At 39.3% G+C, this 26,132-nt stretch overlaps 1 protein-coding gene across 6 annotated transcripts in view; it reads left to right on the top strand.

Moving 5' to 3' along the window:
- Positions 1–26,132, top strand: part of DLG2 (discs large MAGUK scaffold protein 2) — a gene marked incomplete at both ends in the record, with an annotated part of 916,537 nt that overhangs the window by 689,002 nt on the left and 201,403 nt on the right. For all 6 annotated transcript variants that reach the window (XM_082494340.1, XM_082494344.1, XM_082494343.1 and 3 more), the window contains one exon: positions 5,191–5,293. In XM_082494340.1, the coding sequence (XP_082350466.1) occupies positions 5,191–5,293 (103 nt within the window). The remainder of the gene's footprint in view (positions 1–5,190; positions 5,294–26,132) is intronic.

The raw sequence follows: 26,132 nt of genomic DNA, 5'->3' as shown, positions 1-26,132 counted from the left end.
TAGAAGGCTTAGGACTGGATTGTGTTTGGTTTTAAATGTTGGGAGATAATACCCAGAAGTCAAGTTAGCATCTAGTCTTCTCGTTCTTTAGAAAGTCAGACTAAGTTAAAAGTCCTTTCTAAATTTAACAGCTATTATTTTGCAGTGAGATCCCGTTGGCTATTGGTGAGCAAAATAGCATGCGAGCAGACTTCTACCTACCTATTTGGCAATGATTTTTTGATTTTATTCTGCAGCTGTTCACCTTCAAGAGGGAGATCACTATTTTGGCAACCTAGTGTAGTCAGGTCATTTGCCTGTTCAGCATTACTTAAGCTCTTTTGGCTAGCTTTTTTATCAGCTGGATAAAAAATGCAGAAGATGATAGAATTGATGTGTTATTTTCTCTCTGACATTTCTTTTCCTTGCTATTTTGATTTCAGCTATTCAGACCTTTAAGTCCTCCTCAAGTGTCCATCCCAGCCTATATCCCAGCAGAAAAGTGAACTTAATTTCAGATAAATTCACTCACGCAAATGTGTTCTTTTTGCATCTTAGATTCTTCCAGAATGAGCGTGCAAAGGGCAGAAAGTAGTCAACTGCCATTTCAGTGGTTTCTTGTTGGTCTATGTAAAAGCGACAAATGTTTGTGTAACAACTTTGGTGGAATGCCTGTCTTATATTCTTGATGGATTATTAGGATCTTAGTTATTAGATCACGTATGGATAAAACTACTGTTTTTCAGAGAAGGAGAATAAGCACGTGGTTTCTTTATTCTTTCATACATCCTCTCCTTATGTCTATAGAGAGATTACTATGATTTATTAATGATTTTGAAGGCTTCTTGTTCTGTTAACATAGCTCTTACAGACCACCACAATGTTTTCCTATATTGCTTAAGAGGCTTGTGTTCTCCTGAGGTCTGAAGTCTTCAACCTTAAGCCTAAACAAAATTACTTTTTTTCTTTTTTCTGATACTGACCAGGTGACATCATCCATATCCATCTCCCCAACACAAGAGCTCAGGAATTCAGGAATGTTCACTTAAGCTTTTCTTCAGTTCGTCCTGTTGCTTCTTTCTCAGGACTCTCTCAAGGGCTACAGATATTGAAAGGGAAGAACACCTAGATGAAAGCCAAGCTCTCTGTTAAAGGAAAGGTGACTTCAAAATTGTCTTCTTCAGAGACACTGAATCAAGGCTGAAGTTTCCTTTATGGCATGATATGGGCACTGTGCTGCCCAAACGTAAAGATTCTGCTCGGGCTTCCACAGTACCAAACTACTACTAACAGTAGTTACAGTTAAGGAGTAGTTGTAGTGCGGGTCCATCTTGCCCATGGCAATGCAGCATCAAGTGTCATAACACCATCAGTGAGTAAAAGTAGGGCACAACACCTCTTTCTTCCAGAGCAGTAGCCTAAATTGAGCTCCTTTCAGGACGTTTGTATTTTCCAGGTTGCAAACTAAGTCCGAGTTGACACCATATTTCTCTTCAGTTATCTTCAGTATCGTGCATTAAAATATATGAGGTTTTATGGCACTGAAAACTCTGAATCTGTCCTTTACTTTTTTAGAATGTACTTAATTATCACCTTCTGCGATGCTATATTCCCAGACTGATTATCAGCAATTTTTTTCCTGGGGTCTGTGTTAGTCTTGCCATCCATCAAACACAATTATGTACACAATTTTGATGAGAGTGTTTGAACCTTTGGTTCTTTTTTTTTTTTGGAAACCTTCCACCAGCCATTTGTACAGCCATTGCTTTAAACAGGAATTTGGGACAAGTGAGAGCTCTTGTGTTAGAGAAGTTATGATGAAGTTTATTATCTTACATTTGCCTTATGCTCAGAATTTCTTTTCAGGAGCATTAGAACATTACTTGTGAATAAAGATATTCACTTTCCTTTACACAATCTCGATAGAAACTGTAAAAAAAAACATTAATTTTGCGCACAGCAGATGACAAAAATGTTGTAGAAGGTATCAGAGCGTATCTATCAGCGTATAATGTTTTGAAATATATGAGCCAAAGACACTAATGTATGGAGGTAACAGAACACTGTGTTATTGCCACAGCTTACCCTCAGATTGTCTGTATGACTGTGACAACATGGGGATCCATACACACCTATTTTCATAAAGCATTATGTTCTGGCACAGGCACTTGCTTTGAATGTTTCTTTAGGTAAGGTAGTCTCCCTGCAATTCTACTACGAGGTCTGTACCTTGTAGAAGCTATTTTAGTACTCCTAAAAATGTTTTGCCCCAGAATCACAGAATCACAGAATGATAGGGGTTGGAAGGTCCCAAAGAGTGGTGCTCAATGGATTTAAATCCAGCTGGCGGCCCGTCACAAGTGGTGTGCCTCAGGGCTCAGTGTTGGGACCATTTCTGTTTAACGTCTTTATTGAACATAGGGTGTATCATCAGCGAGTTCGCAGATGACACCAAGTTAAGCAGGAGTGTTGATTCCCAGGAGGATAGGGAAGCTCTACAGAGAGACAGAATTTTTCACAGAAAGAGTGGTCAGGCATTGGAATAGACATTGGAATAGACAGCTCAGGGAGGTGGTTGAGTCACCATCCCTGGATGTGTTTAAGAGACGTTTAGATGTGGTGTTGGGGCATATGGTGTAGGGGAGAACTTTGTAGAGTAGGGTAGATGGTTGGACTCGATGATCCCAAGGGTCTCTTCCAACCTAGACAATTCTATGATTCTATGATTTGAAAGGAAGGTACCTCTGGAGGTCATCTAGTCCAACCCCCCTGCCAGAGCGGGTACACTCAGGTATACTCTACCAGTAATGCTCCCTCCTGTCTGCTGAGATTCCTCTCCTTGCAAAGAAGTCGCACAATGTGATGGTGGGATGGTGCTATGCTGCCTCTTATGCCCTTCGTGTGCTGCCCCAAAGGGTGTAAGATACATGCATGTATCAAGCAGGTACTACCAACATGGTCATGGTATTCATACTCTCCACTGCAGAATGCACATATGGACAGATTAACTCAAAAAAAAAAAAATCAGTTCTTTTTCTGTAAGGCAACTTATAATTAATATCTTCTTTCACGTCATTATTGTGATTATATAATAGGTGTGCATGGGGGTATGAGCGAGGTAAGAATTGAATAGGTTATATTCTTCTGGTATGCTGGTTCCATATTTACTTGTTGGTTTCCTCAATCTGAAGATAAGCCAGTGTGTAACTAATTTTGTGTAACATGGAAAGATCACAAAAAATCATGGTTCTCAAAAATTCTAGATCTTCTACAGTTTTGAATGATATTAAAATTATACAGACAGTTGGAATTCAGACTAATTTCTTTTTCAGAAATAGGGAGAGCTGATTTTTGTGAATAAGATGGGGAGGATTCTTTAATGATCATCATTGAGTACCTTAAAAAGTTTTTGGTGGAAGAAAATATGAGTTGTTTAGGAAAAACTGTGTTTTTTCATTCCCTGTTATAAAGAAAAAAAGAACTAATTGAGGAAAGGTGTTTTTTTAGACAGGTTTAACTGGGAAAATTTGGTTCTTACAGAATCATATTTTCAGAAACCTGAAACCTCAGCTGGACAATGATGTTTCTGTGTACAGTCAACAGTTCTACAGCATAATGCAGTCTTTTGGATCAGAAAGTGCGGGATCTCCTGGGGTTTATGTTATTGCTATCACAAATTAGATTTTCTAAGAGTAATAGTCTAAATGCTGTTCATATATTACTAAAGACTAGATTTTTTCATGCAGATAATAATTAAAGATGTTCCAAAACATCACTCTAAGTGGTGAAAGGCAGCAAGTTAAGACAGGACAGTTTCTAAACTTAATTGATCAAAATAAATGTATTCGTAACAGATTCAATAGCTATTATTTGTAAAGTTCTATGGAATCAAATTTATTTTTGTAAATCTGAAAAAGTAGTTAAAATTTAAAGAAAATAAAATCCATATTTTCAATATGTGCTTACCCATCTTGTGGTAGTACTTGATAAAAATAAATACAAAAAGGTTGCAATTGCTGAGAATTTGGGGCTTGTGTTTTGGGCTGTTTGCCTGGGAAATCACTGGCATCGCTCTCTCTCCTCTTTTCCTTTCTTTTTTCTTTTCTTTTCTTGAGGGATCAAAAATGGGTTTCTGTCCTGCTGAGGTTGTTTACATGTCAAAAGCTTCATGTTCTTCACTGAAACGTTATGAAGTGGAAACCTTCAGAGGAGGAAAGTCAAGTAAATAAATAAATAAAAGAAATCTCACACACTTCAGTATAGCCAGACAGCAACACTCCCGCTGAAAAGCAAGATTCAAATTACTGGAGCAGTTAATAATTCTAGATATGAATTCTGTTTTTTACTTGGGCTGCTACTCACAAAACCTTTAACATGGCAACTACACATCAAAAGAGTTCTGAAACTGCCCACAAATTTTAGGGCTGGTTTTCCTACTTTGTTCTGCTTTCTTCCACTTCCAGTGCTTATACAGAAAAAAAAAAAAAAAAAACCAAAAACAAAACCGAAAAAAGATCATTGAGTCAGAGGAACCCCATGGAGAGGTCTATCGGTGTCAAACAGCCAGAGGGGGGAAAAATGTACCTAGTAGTGACTCCGTTGTTGTCATGTGCAAGATATGGGGATATTTCTAGGCAATAGGAGGAGGGATTGCACAAAAAGAAAATGGTAGATGGGATTTCTCCTCTGGAAGTTCTCCAACCAGTGCTTTTTGTTAGAGATGCTCTATATATCTCCAGGTTCCCCTGATGCTACCGACCGGGCTTGCAGAATCTGGCTGAAGGAGCAGTTTCCCTGCCTGCAGTGTTCTGCAGTGACCTTCAAGCAGCACAGAAGATTTATCTTTTAAGCCTTATATATATTTAATGAAATCGTTTGATGAAGAGATTACCAAAAATTTAAACTCTGTAGAGCAGGAAACCCCCCGAAAAACAGTGGTCGGAGAACACGCATGGATAAGTGTACATAAACTGTGGTGTGCAGTACTGGTGGAGATCTTCACGGCTGGTCTCATAGGTAGCATCCTCTCGGCCTTTTTAATTTTGAACTTTCACTTTGCATCTGGGCAACCTGACCTTTACAGCCATCAGCTATTTAAAAAAAAAAAACAAAAAACAAAAAGAAACAACCAAAAACCAAAAAACCCCAACGCCTCTGTCTTTCTGTCTAATGTTAAACTACTCAGATCTGTCGTTTGCATTCCTTCTGTAGGTGAACGGTATTGATCTTCGAGGTGCTACCCACGAGCAGGCTGCAGCTGCGCTGAAAGGAGCAGGGCAGACGGTAACAATCATAGCACAATACCAGCCGGAGGGTAAGCGAAATAATAAACTTAAAAGACATATGGTAAAAGATAAGTGCCTTAAAGCCGACCATTTCATAGGATGAGGCTGCTGCAGATAGCGCTTTTCCCAGCTATCGTCAGAAGTCATCTGGAATGAAAATTCAAAATGGCAATTCTATCCCAAGGAAGTGGCTGTATTTTGTCACAGACTTTGCTTTTAGAAGTATTTTATGCAACTATAAGAACTGTCTTTAAATGTGCATATAATAAGACAGTGATAACAGTTAATCATTTTATTTTCTTTATTGCTTATTTTATGTTCTTTTCTATTCTGCTTCTGGAGACAGATAGTGCAAAATACAAGTTAAGAATGAACAGAAGTGCCAGGAAGATCTGAAGTTGCTTCAGATAGTCAGATCAGAAGTAAACAAAGATAAACGCTTCCTGCCAAATGCAGAGAGCCTCTCCTTATGACTTTTGTATGACAGCGCCCTTGTACCTCCAGGACAATTAGCCCCAAATAACAAGTACTTACTAGAGAAAATGACAGCTTTCTGAATAAAAGCATCGACAGCATCGTCAGCAAAATATTAAGACATTTAGGGTGGGATGTATCTCATCCAGCTTTTGGTGTCCAATGTTTAGCTTTCTAGACTTTAAGCGAGTTTCAGTGGGAAGAAGCAGACATTGATTGATTTTGTAAGTCCCGAGTTAAGTGGCAGAACTCCTTCTCATTGCCCACGAGCTATGACCCAAATGACTACCTGAGGATCTCCAGGAATTCGTGAAAGGAATATCACTTTCTGATAGAAACTAGAGATGATTTTCCATCTTTCCCGGTGAATTCAGCAGCGACAGGTGCCTGTGAAGTCTTGCTGGCACCGTTTTATCAGTTTTCAGTAAACAGTTCCAGCTCAATTCACAAGTCTTGCTATGACCTGTCAGCCCCAGTTGTTGATTCTGCCTGACTGTGCCCAGCCTGGGACACACGTAGGTCTCGGGTGAAACAGTACAGCTCTAATAACAGGTTTTTTCACTGGAGATACCGGGGAGATGAATTAGTACTGCCAGAGTTTCTCCAGCGTGATATTTTCTTTTGTTCCTCTGGATCCTGGTGATAACACACGAAGGGAAAAACAGCTGGTATTTTAGTCAAACTGACAACTGGGCTTCGGATGCGGTATCGTGCATCCATTTACTGGTTTATCTGCACTTGAGTCACCACACAGAATAAACTTGGCCATACTGAGAAACCGGCAGCTGAGAGCAAATGAATTTCCAAGTGTCTATTTTCAGCTAAATAAATTGAACATATTAATATGAAAATGCATAAGCAATAATCAGAGTTGTTTCAAAGAAAAAGTACTGGAAAGCAATTCTATTACCAGTAGCTATCCACACTGGGTTCTGGATAAAACCACGTTCCCGTTAGTTCCGGCAGTCTTGTTTGCTGTCTCGCGATTTTATACTGCAATGATCACCGTGGTGTCTGAGCACTCGTAGCAGGTCAGAGTTGTTCTGTGCCATTGTTAATGCACAGAAAAATACATCACTTGACAGATTTTTCCTATCATATTTGAATTCTTAGTTGACATGCTTTTCCCATATATTTCGCCAGCTCTGAAATACGTCAAGTTCAGTTTTGGTGAACACGCAATTCGAATGATGCTGATAAAATCCATCAAGTATTACATTGCATATTTATTCCGTTTTTTCTGTAAGGCTGCTCCATTCACCAAAAACCCTGTTGAGGGCAGACTAATCCCGACTGCATTGTTGTCAGTGAAGCACAGCCAGTTTTCTGTTTCACCCAAATCATTCAAAACACGCTGAAGAGAATGGAGCTGAAGAACAGGGCCCAAAAGTTCTTTTTATAGGAAATTATTGAAAAGCCTTTTTGCAGGAAATTATTGAATTCTTTTAAGGTTGTGAGAGCACTCAGTAGTTGTCCAGTGTGTGTCGTCTTACTGCTGAAGCATTTCATTTTAATCTGAGATGCTGGTTAATGCAAACTGCGTAAATACAGATGTGAAATTAAACATTTCTTTCTTAAAAAAATCCCTAACAGCAAAGAAAGATGAAGCAGTTTTAAAATAGTTGTTTAAATAACCTTCAGAGAGACTTATTTGAGGATTTACAGGTCACACAGAAGGACAAACACACTCTGTATCAGCATAAATATTTATTTTATTCTGAAGATCCCGCACCACTCTTTTTGTCCTATGTGATTTACACCTGATCTCTTATTTACCATATTTTTTTCTTGATGCATATTCACTTTAAAATGCTTCCAAAACTAGTAAAGCACAAAAGCAAAGTAGGCTTGGAGCTTGTTTCTTCCATTTTCATAGTGGCAGCTCTGAGTTGTTAATACAACTTCATTTTTGGGGGGAAGATCCAAGAATAGCCACCGCAAATGTTAACCAACACCTTTTTTTATCCTTCCAGCTTATTAAGCTTTTAGATGTTGTTGCGAACAAAAACATTCAATGAAACCTTTAGCTATTGATATTTCAAGTATTAAGCGATGATGATATAAGTACCAGTCAACATGATAAGCCATCTGATGGTTAGCAATTAAAATTGGTAGTAGAAAAAGCATATGTGTGCAATAGAGAAAAGCTTACAGATCACTCACCTCGGCAAAGTCTCCAAAAACAAATAATATACTTTTCTGTGGGAAGAAAATGAGGTGAATACTAGAAAAAAAACAGCTTTCAAAGTTTAAATTTCCCTTTCCTTGTTTCAAACAGTCAAAAGTTCACCTAAGCCTCGTATGAACTCCCCTCACGTTTCCGTGCGTAGCCTTGGCAGCAAATCTCATGAGAATGGCAACTCCTGCAAAAAAATCTAGTGCTTGCCATCAACTTGGATATCTTTTCCTCTTGATATTATGGCACTTTGTTTTCTCATCTGGTCTGGAATAAACAAATGCAGAGACCAACTCGGTTAAAATAGAACAGCATCACAAAATGTTTTGGACGCTGTCAGGCTTGTGGTTGGCGATGGTGCTTATCTGACCCACGCTGCCTGTCCCTCAGATGAAAGTGGTCTTGGAAATAAGAGTAAATTCTGTAAAAGAGCACAGATACAGTGAACAAAGGGAGAATGGAAGATACAAACAGTGATTTCATGAGAAGGAGCTGCATGGAAATAGAAGGGATAGTATGAAGAATGGAGAACAACTCCTCAGCTTTTCTGCTCCTCAGTCCCTGTTTTCCTCATGTCCACTCACCTTTATTATTTCCCTCATCTCCCTTAGAAACAGAAGGGAAAGAAGAGGTGTGAAAGTCCAAACAGAAATGCAAATTCTGTGAACAAAAATATGGAAAGATTATTAAGAGCAAGAGGAAAAAAAATCACGGAGATTAAAAAATTAGAGCTCAACAGTGAGAGTACGGTTATAGCTGGAGGAACAGGGGCCATAATTCTGGGCTTTTTGAGTCATTCGTTACTTTTATTTTAAAAAATGAAAATAACCTGTGTAATGCATCTTACGCACACATGGATTGTGTAAATGGAGGTCAAGTAGTGTTGAGCATCATGATCTCTAACAATCATTGTGGGTGTAGTTCATCTGGAGGTTTATGCATGTATTCAAAGTACAGTAGCCATCCTGCAGGCTAGAAAGATGACTTTCTGTATTCACGTGCTGCTCACATCTTCTGCACACGGCTAAAATGAAATAAAAGAGGATTTAAGGACCAAAAGCTCCTCAGAACAAAATTAGAAGAGGAACTGATCACTTATATTTAGCTTTGCTCTCCAATTTTTAATATTCTTGGAAGCATTTTAGCTCTCCTCTCAGCTTAGCCGCTCTCACATCTCTTTTAAAACTTTGTACAAACATGGAGCTGGTGAGTGGGCCCTTCTCTTCTGCAAAAGAAAAACCTGAGCCTGGAAAACAATCTTAACGTGGAACAGCGTATCCTTATTAAACAATTAATTAGAAAATAAAATGGCAATATATGCCACATAGGGAAACACTTTTTACCCTTCCAGGTTTTTTATGCAGGACACGCTTTGATTTTAATGGCAACAGTTGTGAATTACAGCCCAGTACGGAAGGAGTTAAGAAAACAATATTTAGTCAGTGAAACTGAAATATATGTTCAAAGGAAGGTGAACTTTGGTTGAAATAGTGACAATTTTTCCTGAAAGGCACAGCTTGGGAGTGCGGGTAGACAGAGGACCGGACTCCTGATGAGGCTGTAAAAAGCTTTATTGCGCATTTTAGTCTCAAGTGCTCCTGTTCCTTCCCCCTGCGGCAGTGGGAAAGGGTAGAACTTAGCCCTAAGATTTTTGCAAAACATCCGGTGTCCGTGGTGTGCGAGCTGCGCTGTGCTGCATTGCAGTGCCTCTGCAGCTATTCCCTCCCCGCACTCCCTGGAAAACTGTTAAACCACTCCGAAGTTTCCCGGGCTTTAAATCTTTCAAGCGAGCCACTTAACTGGCTTCCTTAACAGCTTACATACAGGGCAAACATGCCTTGATTGCAGTTTGATGAGACCAGCCGACAATGAAGAGGTCAAAAAGTTGTTAGAGCGAGAGGATTTCTGCTTTATCACCCTTTGGATTAGCTGATAGCTGCTCGCTGGGCGACGCTGTGCTCTGCGCCTGCGGAGCGGGGAGTGCCTGAGCTCCGGTCAGAGAAGGAGTATCAGACGGAGAGATGCTGTGATAGGCAGCGTCTTCCTTTGCCGTGTCTTTCTTTGCAGACAGTAGCTAAGGAAGTTATCGGAGAGCTGCACCTACAGTTATAAGCGCCTCGAGGCGGCCGTGGTGCTAAATGCACTTCTGAAGTTCTTTTGTGGCGGGATCTGGGAGGCTCACGCGGTGCGGTGGCGTAACAGACCCAACTTTCACACGCAGCATCAGCTTGTACGGAAGCAGACTCCTCATCTTACACATTCGTCTGACCCACTGATGCATGAGATCCGCCTCTTTTTTTTTTTTTATAATATCAGGGTAAAAACCCGGAGATCACTTTCACAGGTCTCTCCCTGAGCAGTCAGGCATACTTTTTAGCTCTTTCCCCCATTTCATTCCCAGTTCCTGCCTCAAAACACAAACACTTGTCTCCTGTTTTGGTACAACGGTCACATATATTCCTGATTCAGATGTTTAACCTTTCCAGATGCTGCGGGAATAACGTAGATACAAAATATACGGGAAGAATAAATAATTTTATTTATTCGTCTTTGTCTAGGTCGCTTCTATACTTTGAAACATGAATGCTCGTGTTAAAGGCCCCTTTTCCCAGCTGTTGAAAATCAATGCAGCTTAATTACTTGGATAAAGTTACATTACAGCAGTTGGCTTTCATCTGGAAGCCACTGCATCCAATTGCCAAAGAATGCAAGATGTTACGGTTATGTTTCGTGCATGTGTATTAACGAATATAACATAATCTTGGAGTGGCCAAACTGGATCTGACCAAAGGCCCATTTGCTGAGGATGATGTTTCCAACAGCTTCAGGAGAGCAGGAAGACCAGGGCAAGCGCAAAGCGATCCTTGCACCAAATACTGTCCTACTGACCAGAGGGGGGTAGAAAATCTTCTCCAGTGTCCTCAGCTGGAAAATGTCACCACTGTATAGATTAAAAAAAGAAAAAAAAACAGTTCAGAGGTACGTTTCCTACATTGTCCTGCTGAAGTTCAGTGAATGAATTTCATTGAGAAATTCGGAGCATTTTTTTCAGTTAGGACAATTTGCAAGGAAGGAATAATACAAAGGAGAAAGCTGGATATTATGGTAGCAGACACAATTTTTTTTCCTGTCTTAGAGCTTTTTTTTTTTTTACTTAACAGCGTCAGAGAAGATGCTAATCACGCTCCAGAATTTTTATTTCAGATCCTGATTTATTGATAACATATTGATATTATATTATGTAACATAAGATATTATTGATGATGCTCCAAAGTTCTCAAGTTCTCCTATGAAGGAGAGACAAGGACTGCGGTCTCATTCACGTAGCAATATCAAAGGCTGTGGTTGGGTTTTTCCTTTTTACCCCTCTGTTTACAGTGGCATCTCCAACTCTGCTGTTCCCTTATTTACTGACACCTTTTTTTTTTTTTACCAAGTTACAGAACAGCAGTCTGTTTTCTCAAGCTGATTAAATGTCAGGCCTGAGCCTCCCTTGCTTGTCCACGAAGTGCCCACGGAAGGAGGTTAGACAGATTGCAGATGATGCTGTCATAACTAGTTCTCCCTCTCATAATTTTAGCACGTTTCACTTCAACAGAAGTGCAGAAGTTCATTAAGGAACAAATTGCTTCTTCATTTTTGAGATTTCTGTATAAATTAAGATGTTTACCAGTGTTACGTCGCTGCAATACGCAGCTTCATATAATGTACCAAATCATACCAAAGAATATTTGTGCGTTCAAAACTAAAACTCTGGCACTTAAACTCATCCTTGAGTGCCCCAGGTTACGTCAGTGGATAATGTACATGGCTACGTGTTGTGATTGGCATTTGCTGGGTTTCTTTCTTTTGATCTAGTGAATACGACTCTGGTACCCTTAGGACAGATGCAGCAGTTGCCAAGATAGTACCCCACTTGTCGGGTCACGTAAGGTCCTTACATTTTAGATCAGATCCTTATCCTTAGAGGCTTTTGTGCCTCTAGTTGCTGCATACTATTTAGAATATACTGCTTTTATTTTTACGTTGTTGGAGTGCAGTCTTCAACTTCATAATTTCATTGCAAGCTTCATGCTATCTTTACCCCAAGTTAAAAAAAAAAAAAACAACAAAAAAACCCACAACAAACTGGGTTTAAAATGGAAAGGACGGTTTCAAAATCTCCTGATCCACTTTCAAATTATTTTCTCTTATCACAACATTTCCTTTTTGTTTGCTGAGCCGTCCTCACCACGGCTTCCACTCTACCACAGATTAACTCTAGTCCCTAAGGGACTCTGTGTGTGTACATGGGCATCGCTCCGGCACGGACAGATATTTCTGAGGCTCTTCAGATGCCACAACTGAAGAAGCACCAGGGATTACAAATGTTATTTTAAAGACAAGTCTTTGTAGGATGCTCCTAAGACACAAAATGTTATATTTTAATTCCTCTGATAAATTTAAAGATCACATTCCCAATAGAGTTGCACAGTGTAACTCATCCAACATTGAATATTTTATAAAAAGCAGAATTCTATTTTTTTTTTCTTTGTGTAAAATAGCCAGCACTCACTGTGCATGAAACAAGTTATGGCTTTGATATGTTTTCTTAATGTTTTTGTGCATATTCATTTGTGTTTACTGTAGTCATTCCAGTCTGCTAGACTGTATTTGCTTACAGACTCCTGAACTTTCTCAGTTCCCATTTTCATAAATATTTCAGTTTAAGTACTTATCTTGTAATTCAGTCATATTTAGCTCTTGTTTCTATCAACAGGCTTTAAACTTCCTTAAATAGTATATTCTTCCGTAAAATTGTCAATGTCAACTGTAGGAAATTGTTCAGAAAAAAAACAAGATTTCCTTTTAAAACCTGTCTTTTCTTGTTTTCATTTTAAATGTGATAACGTGAAGTTATGTTGGGTTTTTATCTGTAATTCTTTCTTCGAGCTTCAGTTATAGTGAAGGTTCTGTTTAGTTTTTTGTTGCTCATATACAGCCTTCTCTCCTTAATTGTATTTATATATATACAGAAAAACAGTGTATCTGTTAAATCCTCGTGCTGGAGATTATGAATTGCTTTTATTTGGCAATTTATTAATTAAAGTTTAGTACTTTCCTCTTTTTACTGTTTTGGTAAGGTAATCATTAATAAGTCTCACTGGGAATACAAATCAAGAGTTGATTTTCTTTTTGCAACAGCTGTTGTTTGCAGCTGCTAATTTAACTGTTAAGTATGGGCTACAGATTCTTCCCGCTTTTCTTCCCTCTTTTAGAGTTAACTAAACTGAAACCCATTTCACCTGTGGTTTTGCCCTTACATGACAGCTTTTTCAGAAAAGAAGACCTCCTAGCAACGGAGAAGATGCGGATGGGTTTGTGTACTGGCCTTTGAGTAGTTTCTTGGCAGTGATAGGAATAACAATTTTCTAACTACAGTAATACTGTGGGAATAGTTTCTCTTTTTAATTAATACCCTGGGGTTCTATCCCTGGCAATAGAGGACCATTCACAACCGTGTGTTCGAGTCTCGCCATAGTGGAAGGAACGGGGAGCTGCAGTTGGGAATATGCTGCTGAGATAGCAGAGGGGAGCCCAGGGATAATTTCCTTTAGAACCAGATTGAAGGAAAATGTTGAAATTGTTTCTGAACCTGTTTCAGTGTTTCGTTCTTCTCTCTCTCTTTTTCTTTTTTTTTTCAATTTCTAATTGTGCTTTTCATCTGGAAAAAAAATACATTCCACGCTAAAGGTGTTTTGTACTTATTTTCTTTTTTACTTTTCAAGCAGCAAATTCCCCCAACATTTTGCTGTGTTAAGTCTTTCACGGTGACATCAGTTCATACATCATACGACTTCAGAAGCTCGTCTTTATTTCCATCTATTCACTTTGAAAGGTGTTCTCTTTTCTTTCTTATTGATTTTTGCACTTTCCAAAAATATAGTTTGTTTCTTTGTTGTGTTGCCTTTTCGTTACCTTCGGTGTCAGATTTCTTTCTTTCTTCACTTACAGTTAGTGTAAGTCAGTCCTAATTAATTGCTACTGCTTTTTCTAGTCTTCATGATAACATACAACTTCAAGTTTAGAGGCCATTATGGTAACTTGAAACCAGTCCTGGGGGATTGGGCTATTAAAGACACTGAAGACTCTTCAAATTTTATTTATTTTTTTTTTTATCCAAAGAGTTTACCATGTATGATTTTAATAGAGTTCAGAAGCTCAGTAGAAACCTGGCCTTCGGGTGAATTACTTCCTGTAGAGACATGACTGAAAATACAAAACAATCCATGAAATGGATGAGATTTCACGATGTAGTCAATGTTACTGATGCTCATGTGCTTAAAGTAGTACTGACCTGCAGGCTTCTGTGCGATCCCTGCGTGTTCAGCTTATTTCCCCAGAGAATATGAACACTAAGAAGTTAAGTTCTCTCTGCAGTAATTTATGTAAAAAATGCTGAGCAAGCAAAATATTTTTGGTTTGAAATTAAATGTTCTCCTGGGGTTTTTCTAGAGAACTCCTCTTGAATCTATTAAAAAGCAAAAAAAAAGAATGATGTATGGCTTTCAAATCTGTCCTGTAAATTCAGGGTGCGTTTGCTTCAGTGTTTCATTAGAAGGAGACAAATTGTAGCGAGAATGTCTGGTGCCGTTTTCTGTGCTTGCAAAACATCAGAAAGGGCAAAAGAGAATCGAGATTCATGATATGAAAGGATGGTTTCCCAACGGAGCTAGGGATTATCTGACATAAAGTGACAGTAGCATTGGTAAATATCACAGAAGACGATGGCATATAGTGGATTTTCTTGGCCCAGTGCTGCAGCTGCTGTCAGCACAAAATTCACAGTGAGGTCAATGCACGTGTTAGGGACAGTCGTTTGTGATTATTACTTTTCAAGTTTATAGTTCTTGACACATACAGGGATTTCCTTTAATTATATTACAGAGCTAGGCAAATACAAACTAAAAAGTAATTCTTTTTTAATTAAATGAGGCCATTGCTAAGCTGGTTGCCCAAGATCTCTCAGTGGAGAGATGTCAGCCTCTCGGAGCTTGTTCAACCTTTTGGGGTGAGATGAATCTCTTCTCATGACCTATAGAAGGAACTGCGATGACTAACTTAGACTGGATGAGCAAAGCTAAGGCCGGATGAATTAACTTCTTCTGGTCTCCCTGGGGAGTAGCTACTGGTAAAATGCTACGCAGACAGATGACATGGCTTTCCCCAGCTCACCCGGTCAACTGCTAATGAAGCCAGAAATAAATTTTGAGCCCATTGCCTTTGGTTTAGTCACTAGACAATGCTTTCAGGAATAAGTCTTGAAGGAAGTTAGTACAATCATTATTTTGATGGAGGGATTAAAAATGGGAAAAATCACAGACAACTTAAAAGTTATGATTCCAGTAGAAAAACAACAAAATTCAAGGCCGGGTTGGATGGGGCTTTGAGCAACCTGGGCTGGTGGGAGGTGTCCCTGCCCATGATCTTTAAGGTCCCTTCCAACCCAAACCTCTATGATACTATGAAGGTAAGACAGGAGATTTAAAGATAATTGTTTACTTGTGACTTCAATTTTAGGTAAATTGATCGGTTGATTTGAATTTATTACCTGTGGGTGAGAATGATAGCAGAGCGTGAGAAATAAAAAATAAAACATGCACTATTCAAACAGAGGGGGGCAAAGAGGCAAAGAGAAGACCTAGTCTCAGCTGTTCCCGAGCACTGCGCTTGCATGCACAGCTTTTTAAAGGTTTTCGTGTACAATAGTAAATAGTTACCAAGTCTGTGTGACTTGCTAAGTCTAATCTCTGCTTGCTGAGAGTGGCAACATAAGGAATATTTAGTGAAAGTATAAATACTGATTTGGGGTGCACTTAATGATAGGCGATCATGTCATTATTAGGAAAAACAGAAATGCCATTGAGTAGACTTTTATGCATGCTCACAAACACACACACAGAGCCATTGGAAACTGGAATTTGGGATCCACAGGGCCAGATTTTAAGAGCTGCATGGGATGCCTGCAATACATTTCTTCACAGCTGTCATATGCCACACATTCTTAGACTGTAAGTGCGTGTGAAGGATAAGTAAGAAGCCATAGAGTATCAGATCACACGCTAAGCTGTGCCTGAGATAAGACTGTTTTTCAGCAAGTCAATTCAATGCCTCTGAAAATCTTTACGACTGAGCTACTTCTACAATAAATCCCCCCTTTTCCATGATCTTGATTGACATCATTCTTTCTTACATTACTTTCTTTTTCATGGCCGTTAACCTGGCAGTTGACAAGAGAAATAAGAATCAGATTTAGACTTCCTTGCCAATCTCAATACTTAACTATAGACTCATTGAAAAACTTAATTAACTGCAGAATCACTGAAACAACATCATATTTCACGTCAGCTTCAAAAATACCCCTCTGCTCAATACTAATTTAGAGTAAGAAAACCTTTTACATGATAGGTGAATGCGCTGAACATCCACAGTATCTTTGATTTTGCCTCTCTCAACTGTATGGGTTACTGTGTAATGGCTACATTAGAAACTTAAGTGAAAGCTGAAGTAAATGGAATATTTTTTTTAAATTAAATATTAAGCATAGTTCAGTGTGAAGAAGCCTTTAAAGATATAACATCATTTATCTATAAAGTAAAAATGTCTATATATTTTAACCTGAGAATCCATCTTCTTTTAGTATCTGTTGAACATCAGTAATTTTTTCCCCCGGTTTCAGGGTTGAAGATGGTTTCAAAGATATTGTAGTTAATATTTTCTAAACCAGGCGCTCAAAGTTAAATGCTGAAATAGAAATATCCTGATCTGCCGCACTGCTGAATTATATGAATGATCACTTCTCTTAAAATTCAGTTCAATCATATTTTGTAGCTTAAACATGGATTTAGAAGTCTAGCGTTAGTCACCTGTTCTGGAAAGTTTGTTATTTGAAGTCTTGAAGTACTTTCCAATGACTTTCTAATTTCCTTTGCAGTTTGCAAAGGAAACCGTGAGACTAACCCAAGTAATAATTACCATTTTTAGCAGTTAACATATTTGCTTTTAAATGGTTTACACAGAATAGCTCAGAATTATGCAGAAAATTCAGATTTTACAAACTTTGAACAACATTTGCAAATGTTGAGTTTAACTGTTGCTTCAGTGCTGTTTGGTGCCTAAATACACAAAGAAACATGTAACAAACCCATTAAGAGTCAGTCCGTTTACTTTAGCTTCAGTGTGATGCACGTGCCTCCTAGACAAGAATTCTTCTTTTCCTTGGAGAGACAGAGTAGGGGTTTTGGGTGCTGTTTTTCCATTTGAGTTTTTTCCCCCAGTAAATCTGGATCTTTATGTTTGTCTACATTGGGCCCCCCAAACTGATGTCAAACTCATCAGCTGCTTTTGCAAATCTCATTACTCAGCGTTTCAGAGTATCTTTATGTGGTGATCAACGGCACAATCCAGGTCAGGGCAGCTCTTGCCTTGTCGATACTGGGGTTCACCCCCACCAGAACTTTATAAACTTTGCTAAAATCTTTCTTTGTCGTTTTGTGTTAATAGTGACATGTAACAAGTTTCCCTGTATATGTATATAGCATTTAAGCGCATCCTCATGCATTTGTGGTGCCATGCCCAAGTCTTCCTTCCCTCTTGTGCCGAGCGTGGACAGCACATGTGGGAGTGTGCAGAGCGGATGGCTGAGGCTGATTGCCAAGAACCGATTTTTTTGGTTTGCTTTAGCACCAGTCTGGGTGCCAACACAAACAAAAATTATGGGAAAATGGGTTTGCAAAGCAGCCCTTGGTGAGAATTTTTCTGGCTGTCCCCTGACGTGCAGAGAGAGGCACGTGGCAATGGGGACTGAGTGCAGGGCAACTGAGGGCAACTAAGATGATGAAGGGCTTGGAGCATCTCCCTTATGAGGAAAGGCTGAGAGAGCTGGGACTCTTTAGCCTGGAGAAGAGAAGGCTGAGGGGAGACCTTATTATGGCATACAAATATCTAAAGGGTGGGTTGAAGGAGGATGGAGCCAGGCTCTTTTCAGTGGTTCCCAGTGACAGGACGAGGGGCAATGGGCACAAGTTGGAACACAGGAAGTTCCGTTCAAATAGACGGAAACACTTCTTTACGGTTCAGGTGACAGAGCACTGGCACAGGCTGCCCAGGGAGGGTGTGGAGTCCCCTTCCCTGGAGATTTGCAAGACCCGCCTGGATGCAGTCCTGAGTAATGTGCTCCAGGCAATCCTGCTTTGGCAGGGGAGTTGGACTAGATGATCTCTAGAGGTCCCTTCCAACTCTGAAAACTCTGTGAAATCCGTGAAATCCGTGAGTGTGAGGGGGGGACAGAGGCTGCAAGAAGCTGATACTTTGGCTTTCCTGTGATTTCTTTTTGTGAAGTGAGTGCTGAAAGTTTGTTGTACAGTTGTGTGCTTCAGTGGTGGCTGTAAGGTTGCATGTGTGCGTGTCCATACTTCTCAACATTGTACTTTTAAACCTCCGTTGTGCTCCACATGTGTTTGTGCAAAATTTTGTGTGGAGATCTCCACCACCTAAAGCATTCGAACAGCTTCTGGTATAAATTATCGAAGTTAGGTCTGAATAAGGGTGATCTGCCTACCTGTCTTGGAGGGTGACACACAGATAGTCTAGCTCATGTCCCAAGAGTAATGTAGCTCCATTAGTTTTCCCTCCAATTACATGCCCTGCATCTCCGCTACATGCTCTGAAATTTGCATCTATCTTAGAAATTCAGCCCCTTTATAAGGGAAGACAACTCAGTGTCAGGTAAGTATCTTTATGATGGGTTGCTAGTAATGCTTCTCAGCTGTTTGTAAGCCTATCTCAGTATTTACTACGAGAAGAGAGTTCACATTTTTATCACTCTGGGGTTGATTTCAGCAAAAAATGTAAAACTGTGCAGTCCTGGTTACAAAAATTCAAAACCGAAGTGTAACGAAGAGGTGATGGTGTTGGGAAAGAGAACACTGGAGTTCCGATGGTCAGTGGATACTGTCTCTCTCCTTGACTTTGCATAACTCTCTTCTGATTTTTTTTTGTTAACCAGCACAGCCACCCTTAAGGATCAGAAAAATGTATTATGGATTAGCCAATAATTGTGTTTTGAAAGTATAGAGGGCAATATAAGTGCTAATTATTGTACAGAAACTGTAAGTTTCAATATTAGGAGTCAACGTGTGCTGGAATAAAGAATTCATAAATTGAAGTCATTACTCATAAACTTTATACATTTAGCATTGTCATATAATAGCCCAAATAGAGCAGAAGTATTTGCAGCATGATGAAAATAACTGCTGCAAAGGAAAATGCTGTCTCTTGAGCACAGCAACTGCCTTAGTCTGTCTTGTTTGTGTGTTCCCCATAAAAATTTTATTTCAATTAGAAGAGATAAAATTGCATCAATTATGTCGGATAAGCGACTATATGAAGTGAGTTTAAAGTACTGGGGATGAAGCGAAGTGACTGCACCATCAGCTCTGGGCTAAAGGAACTGCAGTCCAGCGCGTGGACGGGGGCAGCCCTGGCTGGAACCTGGGCTTCACCTCCAAGCTGTTTGCAAAGCAATTAGAAGTGCTGTCATCTGTTTTCTGTTTAAATCCTTTCATAATGGAAATTTATGGAGTTTTACTAAATGGACTTTTTAACAAATCCGGCTGGTTTCCATGGAAATTTTCGTCTGCCAAATGAAACATCTAAATTTAAAATCGCAAAAATTCAGAAAAAGTCCGAATTATTTCCATTTGAAAGTGCTTTTGTGGCATCTTATGATTTATACAGTTTGGGTACCTCATCTCCACACTTTCTGCTCCTTGGATTGCAGTCACTTCTCCCAGGATATTCCCTAGACAAGAACTCATAAGATGCCTCATTTCTTGGCCTTGAGAATAGAATAGAAGTGTAGGAGTGCAACAGAACTGTTTTCCAAATAAGAATATTTTTGGTCGAGGGCCAAAAATGTAAACAATTTAGGAGGAGTAAATTCTGGTAAATTTGCTCTTCTGAAAAAGGGGTACAGATTACTGCCATCATGGAACAAATTGAGTTTATGCTATTTAAGTTACATTTCATTTCCTGACATGCTCCTGCTGGAGATCTTTCTGTGGTGTTTCAAAATAAGTGTCTAGTTGTCTAAAGAGGCATGGGAAAATCTGAGGGTGCTGAGAAGGTAAACTATATTAGAAGTGTTGGCTTGTTAAGGTAAAAAAAAAGTGTCACTTATAGATAAAATAAACGATTAATATGTTTTTATATATATATACTCCCTTATATGTGAACAAGAGGAAATAATAGTGGCTTTGCTGATGTTACTAAGTCCTTCTCAGAGTGAAAACTGCTGGGAGCGCCTTTCTGCCCTGAGAGTCGCATAACGTTCACTGCACTGGGATGTTGTGCCAGAAGCCCAGATTCAGGTGGCTTAAAGCCAATGTGCCTGCCAATGTGCCTACCAATACGCCAAATATTATTATTACGTTTCATATAATCTCTTTGAAGATGCCAAGCCACACAGTAGGAAAGGTTAGGCACAGGGAAGCTTTAGGCTGTCCAAATCTGGGTCCAATAGCAGTAGCAGAATGGTTGATACTTCTCTTCTGGGTGAATAAACTTCCAGATGCGATACTGTGCTGTCTTTTAAGATGGGTCTTATGGAAAGAAACTGATAAAAAGCATCTACCAGATAAGTCAATATTTACCACTGGTGTAATTGCTCTGGCTCTTAAAATAGAGTTTTAACTTTTGTGAAGAATTTAAAAGAGTGTTGCATTGTCACTCAGGGAGATTCCCTGTGACGGTCTACCAGGAATCTCTGGTCTTCTACTAAGGAGGGATTTTGCCTTTGAAATCTCTCAATTATTTCTGGCTTAGCCAAGAGCGACTGAAAAATAGTACAAGATGTCTCTCAGCGCCTCTTACCGCATCCAAGGGAGGGCATATCCTCTGCTGTAGCATTTCTAGATCTGGAAAACAATGAGGTGAGCTGAGCAGTTCATACTGAGACCTTAACAGCAGCCATTGAGTCACAAGTGGTTCATAAAGTTGTCCTAGTACCTTCTTTTTAAAACATTAATTCTAATGCAAGTGAAAACAATGACTGCTGATTGCTGTTTACGTTTATACTGCATTCTCTCCTAAATCTCTTTACGCTGTTTCTAAGTTTGAAAACTCAATCATATTTAAATTGCTTGGATCGGTATAGTAAATAAAATAGCAATTACTGAGCAATCTGCTTTCTAACACATTAAGTGATTTATGGCTGCAGTAGGCAATGTACTAGAATTCTGTCTGTGAAATTAAGAATATAATGGCTGGAAAACCAAATATAAGCTCAAAGGAAGCTATAAAACTTCCAAATAATTAATGGCTAGCACCAAGAAAGTGGTGGATAGTGTTAAAAAATAAAAAGGCAGGTAAATTTATTCAGAAAGAAAATAAGATGTAGGCTGTTTAATAGTCTAGATTTCAGACTCTGCATAGGAAAGAATGCAGTGTTCAATTTTCTGTTCCTATTTCCAGGGAAAATAATAGCATAACCACTTGTAAAGTTAGCCCCAGCTAAATACTAACGCAAATAACAAATTTCACTCCAGGCCGTGTAAACGAGGCAGGGTTAGAGCACAGGAAGAGCAGGCAGTAGGCTCGGGCTGCAGAAGGAAAGGGTTGCGAAATAACCCCTCTGCCTGCGCCAGAGCCCTGGAAAGCCATGCGGGCAGCTGCCTCCGGCTTTGCAGGAGGGATCGGGACGTCCCTGGCCTTGTTGGTCGGAGGGGCGAGCCTGGCTCTCTGAGGCTCTCCCTTTCCTCTCCATCCCAGCTCTGCCCCTTCTCTCCGTCCCCCTCCTTTTCATCGCAGAAGTGGCCCAGCCTTTCATTCCTGGGGCAGAAAAGGTCACTTTTTCCTGTACTTCAAAGGAGTCTTGGACTGGCTTTGTGTGTAAGACACTCGTCCCCGGTCTTGCAATGTGATTATCAGAAAGAAGAGTTCTATGAGGGTTTTTTTTCAAGCCCAAAGAAGTGCTTTCTCATATTTTCCTTGTTTCCCCACAGATTTTCACTCTCAGTTCATGGTCTGTTGTGGCAATGCCAGCAGAAGAGGGCTTCTTGACCTCGAGGTTAAAGCATAAGATTGACAACCAGGCATCGTGGGTTCTTCTTAACTCTACCACTTACATTTGCATTGCTTATCAAGGTTTTTTTTTGGTTTTTGGTTTTGGGTTTTTTTTGCCTTTTTCCTCTAGGTTCTTCTACTGTTACGGTATTGCAGACCGCTTTGGTCCTTTTTATGGTGTTGTTTGTAAAATGAGGTGTGACATAGCAAGGAGTAATGGAGCATGATAATAAGAACGTTGTGAAATTTCATGAGAGCCCTGTTCAGCACTTCCCATTCACCAAAGCATCCCTGCTGAGTTCACTGGCTCTTGGAGCCAGGGGGAGTTTTAGTGAGTAATGTGCAAAAACAGGCTCTTTGACTGTGGCTTAATTCTGAGATGCATTTTGTGATTTCGGTGGAAGCTGTGCATGTCCAACAATTGTCATATCAGTCCATTTTCATTTGTAAAGTACTTTGAGATCTGCTGGAGAACTAGGCTATTATTCAAGCTTTAGTATGTACTGCCATGAGTGAGCTGATTTTGTGTTTGGGCATAAGTAATGGTTGTGAGCACCACGATTAGCAATGTATTTTTGGGACGGGAGTCCTGCATTAAGTGTAAAAATAATTCGTTATTTTAAGGATTTTAATTATGTTCATGCATTCAGTTAATTGTGTGCAATTTTCAAAAATCCCTCTGTGACTTCTGGAAGATACAGGACCCCTGAGCAAGTCTTTTTACTTGATGTGGCTTGGGGTCCTAAGTCCCTTCACTTACTCGATAGTATAGTCCATGTGTTTTCCAGGCAAAAACGAACAAAGTCTGGAAACACAACTAATGGTTCTATAGTGAGTTGAGTTTTAATACCAAAAGCTGGGCTTTCACTTCATTTGTATATCAAGACTGCAATGTATTATTCAAAGTGACATAACTTACTTTATAAACATTTTTTCGAGAATTCGTAAGTAAACGTACTTATAAAACAGTTTTATTAATAGGTATCTTAAATTATTCAATACTTGAAATCAGATTTTTTGAGTGCCTTCTTCAATAGAGGTTGCCATATAATATTTTCCTTCAAAGAATTCCACAAAGAATTTTCTTCTTTAGAAAATGGAAGCAATGTTTTCGATAGGTCCGATGCCAGAGGCATGCTGCCTCCTTTTCCATAGCGGCCAGCGTATTTCACTGTTCCGAGGCAGCTGTTTTCACATTTCCGATTCTTAAACACCCTCGGTTTTCTTTTCACTATAACCAGATCTGTAAACTTCCTAGGTTTGTAAATCTTGCTTGGGGCTAAATATATATCCCTGTAATGTATTTTACCTTAAATTATTGATGTGTATGTTCAATTGTAACTCTATCTTAATGCAGTTTTTGTCTGGGAATTATTATATAATGCTATTCAAGAAGTCCTCAATTGCGTTTTGTGTAAGAAATTTAGATATTAAATAGTGAGATAAATTTCTAGAGTATTCTTTGTATTCTTACTGACTGGGGAGATTCGCTTCTTCATGTCTGTGCTAAAGGTTGCTGGGGCTTGTGTAGCATTCATTTATGGGGCAGCATTTTATTGAATTTAGCAGGTAGTATTTGTACTGCTACAATCCCTAGAAGGCCCACTTAAAGACAGCCGTAAAGCATTGTAAAAACGCAGAGTATAAACAGTCTGTGTGTCTCTGACAGCTGACAAAAAGCACTAAATAGGTAAAGACAGCCAAGGATCCAAAGGAAGCAGTGAGGTAAATTTGGCCAACGTGGCAGGGTGGGAGCCCAGCTACATCAGGTTTTTCTGCAAGTAGAATAGTTAAAGGATAAAGATTTGAAGAACAGTGGAAGTAGTGTATGGATAGTCCCAAATTGTTCCTTCTAAGCTTTAGGGAATCCCCGAAAGAAAGTACGAGTGACCTGTCTGACAGGTCAATATCCGACACCCAACGTCATGGGCCAGGCCGAGGTAGGGAGGTCCTCCAGGTACCGCATGAAGTATCCAGAGGACTATCTAGCGCCCAAATTGGAGTTCTTATTAGTGTTGGGGTAGAGGTGCGGTGCTCCCGGGAGAAGGGTGCAGAGGGGAGCTCGGGCTGACCACCCGCACGCCGGAGCTGTTCTTGTGCCGTGCTCCAGAGGGATGCAATCGCTTTTGTCAAGGCCGTAGGGCGGCAGAGGATTTCAAGGCCGCAGGAATGTCATACGGTGACAAATGTGACAAAGTGTGACATGGTGAAAGTGTGGATGAAAAATATCGCCACGTAAACTTCTCCGAGTCAATGACAGTCCTTCACAGTGCCCATGGGCTCACGAGAAGGGTTACGTGACTAAATGTGGGCACACACACACGTAGCTCCTTCCCAGTTCTGATCTCCTGTCTCTCTCTCTCTCTGCTTTTTACTGGCTTTTTCCTATAAACTCTTTGATGCAATTTTGTTTTATGCTATGAAAACGTTGGATCTTTCAAATCAAATTTGTAAAGGTTTTCATTGCAGCCTATAAACATTTTACAGTCACGGCTCATATTTGAATTCCATAATAACAGCGAAAAGAACAAATTTAAAATGAGTCAACAAATGTGAACATGAGTTACGTTAACCTGACATAACCCCCTTCCAGTGTCACTGCTGGCATTAACTCCAACCTTACATCTCATCGCTGCAGAGCGCTGACGTACAGATCACTTCTGCAAGCCGCAGCTTGGAGATATACTGTGAGACTGCAAGGACCTCTTGATGGCGCTGTTGTGATTGATGGCTTGTCATGCTTTTGGTCACAGGAAGGTTCTTTAAAACATGAATATAAAATTTCAATAAATAAATAAACAGTATTAATACATAATATGCAATTATTGTTTAGGCTTTTAATAAGTGAAAATAAATCTAGCTTTTCGTATTAAATTATCTAAAATTATTTATAGCATGTTAAATGCATTCTCAGTTATTTCTCTCCTGACTGTGAATTTTTAATGCACAATAATCAATACAGAGTAAAGTTCAAAACTGGTATTTTTCCTTATCATATTAAGCCTACAGAATTAGCAACCAACGGGAGCCAGATAAGAAAATACCAAACTATGACTTCCCATATCTTAAATTATTTATACAAAAGCTGTGTAGAAAACTGCTTTATTTATTATTTGTACTATATTTCAATTAATTTGTCCAAATAATTAAAATGCAGCTTCTAACAATAGGGTGGTAATGAAAAGCAAATGAAAAAATATGATGTGTTCATGAATACAAGAACAAGAAAAAGAAAAATATAGAGATAAAGATTATTCCGTTTAGGTTTTGTTTGAAAATAATGAAGTAAATGATTTTATTCTGAATCCTTCCGTTTCAACAGCAGGCTCATTTCCTTGAGGATCTTCTTGGTTTTACTATTCCAAAGCACAAAGATTTTCAGTTTAAGCATGTTTCAGATTACAGCCTTTTGTATTCTTCCTTTAAAATTTTAATTTGACTAGCCGAGACACCTAACTGACATGAAACTCAGAAGAGATGGACAGAAATTTTCAGTGACTCCAGAGAAATTGATTTAGAAGCTTAGCAAAAGGAAAACCTTTTCTACAGGTTGTTTTGACAACTGAAAAATGCTGCTGAAAAGATATAATTCAATCTGACACACTGGGAGATTGTGTAACTTCATCCATAATGATGGGCGTACGTGTCAACCAAAGTATGGGTTTTCTTAGTATTACTCAGATTTCTGAATAAGTTTCTCCGAACCGCATAGAAGCCCACCTAGGAGGAGTGTGATGATGGTCAGCCTTTGCAAAGCCATCCATAGCTTGTGTCTCCGAATGGCCTGGTGAATCTGACAGACATCACGTTAGGCTTTAGAGAGGAACTTAGAGGAATTTGTTAGATAACCTTAAAAGTACATTTTTTCTCTCTTTGTTGCAAGGAATTTCTAAGGCAGTGAATGTAATCTGTAGTCGTGGTCTTTGCTCTTGCAGAACTTCCAATAACTCTGCGTGTGGGTACACATCACTACGTAATAGGTGTGTGCCTGTGTGACTTTTTAAACCAACATACATTATCAAAGAAAAAGCAAGTTGTTTTGAAATGAGCATTAGTTACGACAAAGTAGAGACAGAGCAAGACAACATGTATGTAATTTTGTCAATTAATATAAT

Source organism: Vanellus vanellus, assembly GCF_965231255.1.
Source record: "Vanellus vanellus genome assembly, chromosome: 1".
Lineage (NCBI taxonomy): Eukaryota > Metazoa > Chordata > Aves > Charadriiformes > Charadriidae > Vanellus > Vanellus vanellus.
The sequence above is the reverse complement of the archived record's forward strand: the minus strand, read 5'-3'. Positions and strand labels throughout refer to the sequence as shown.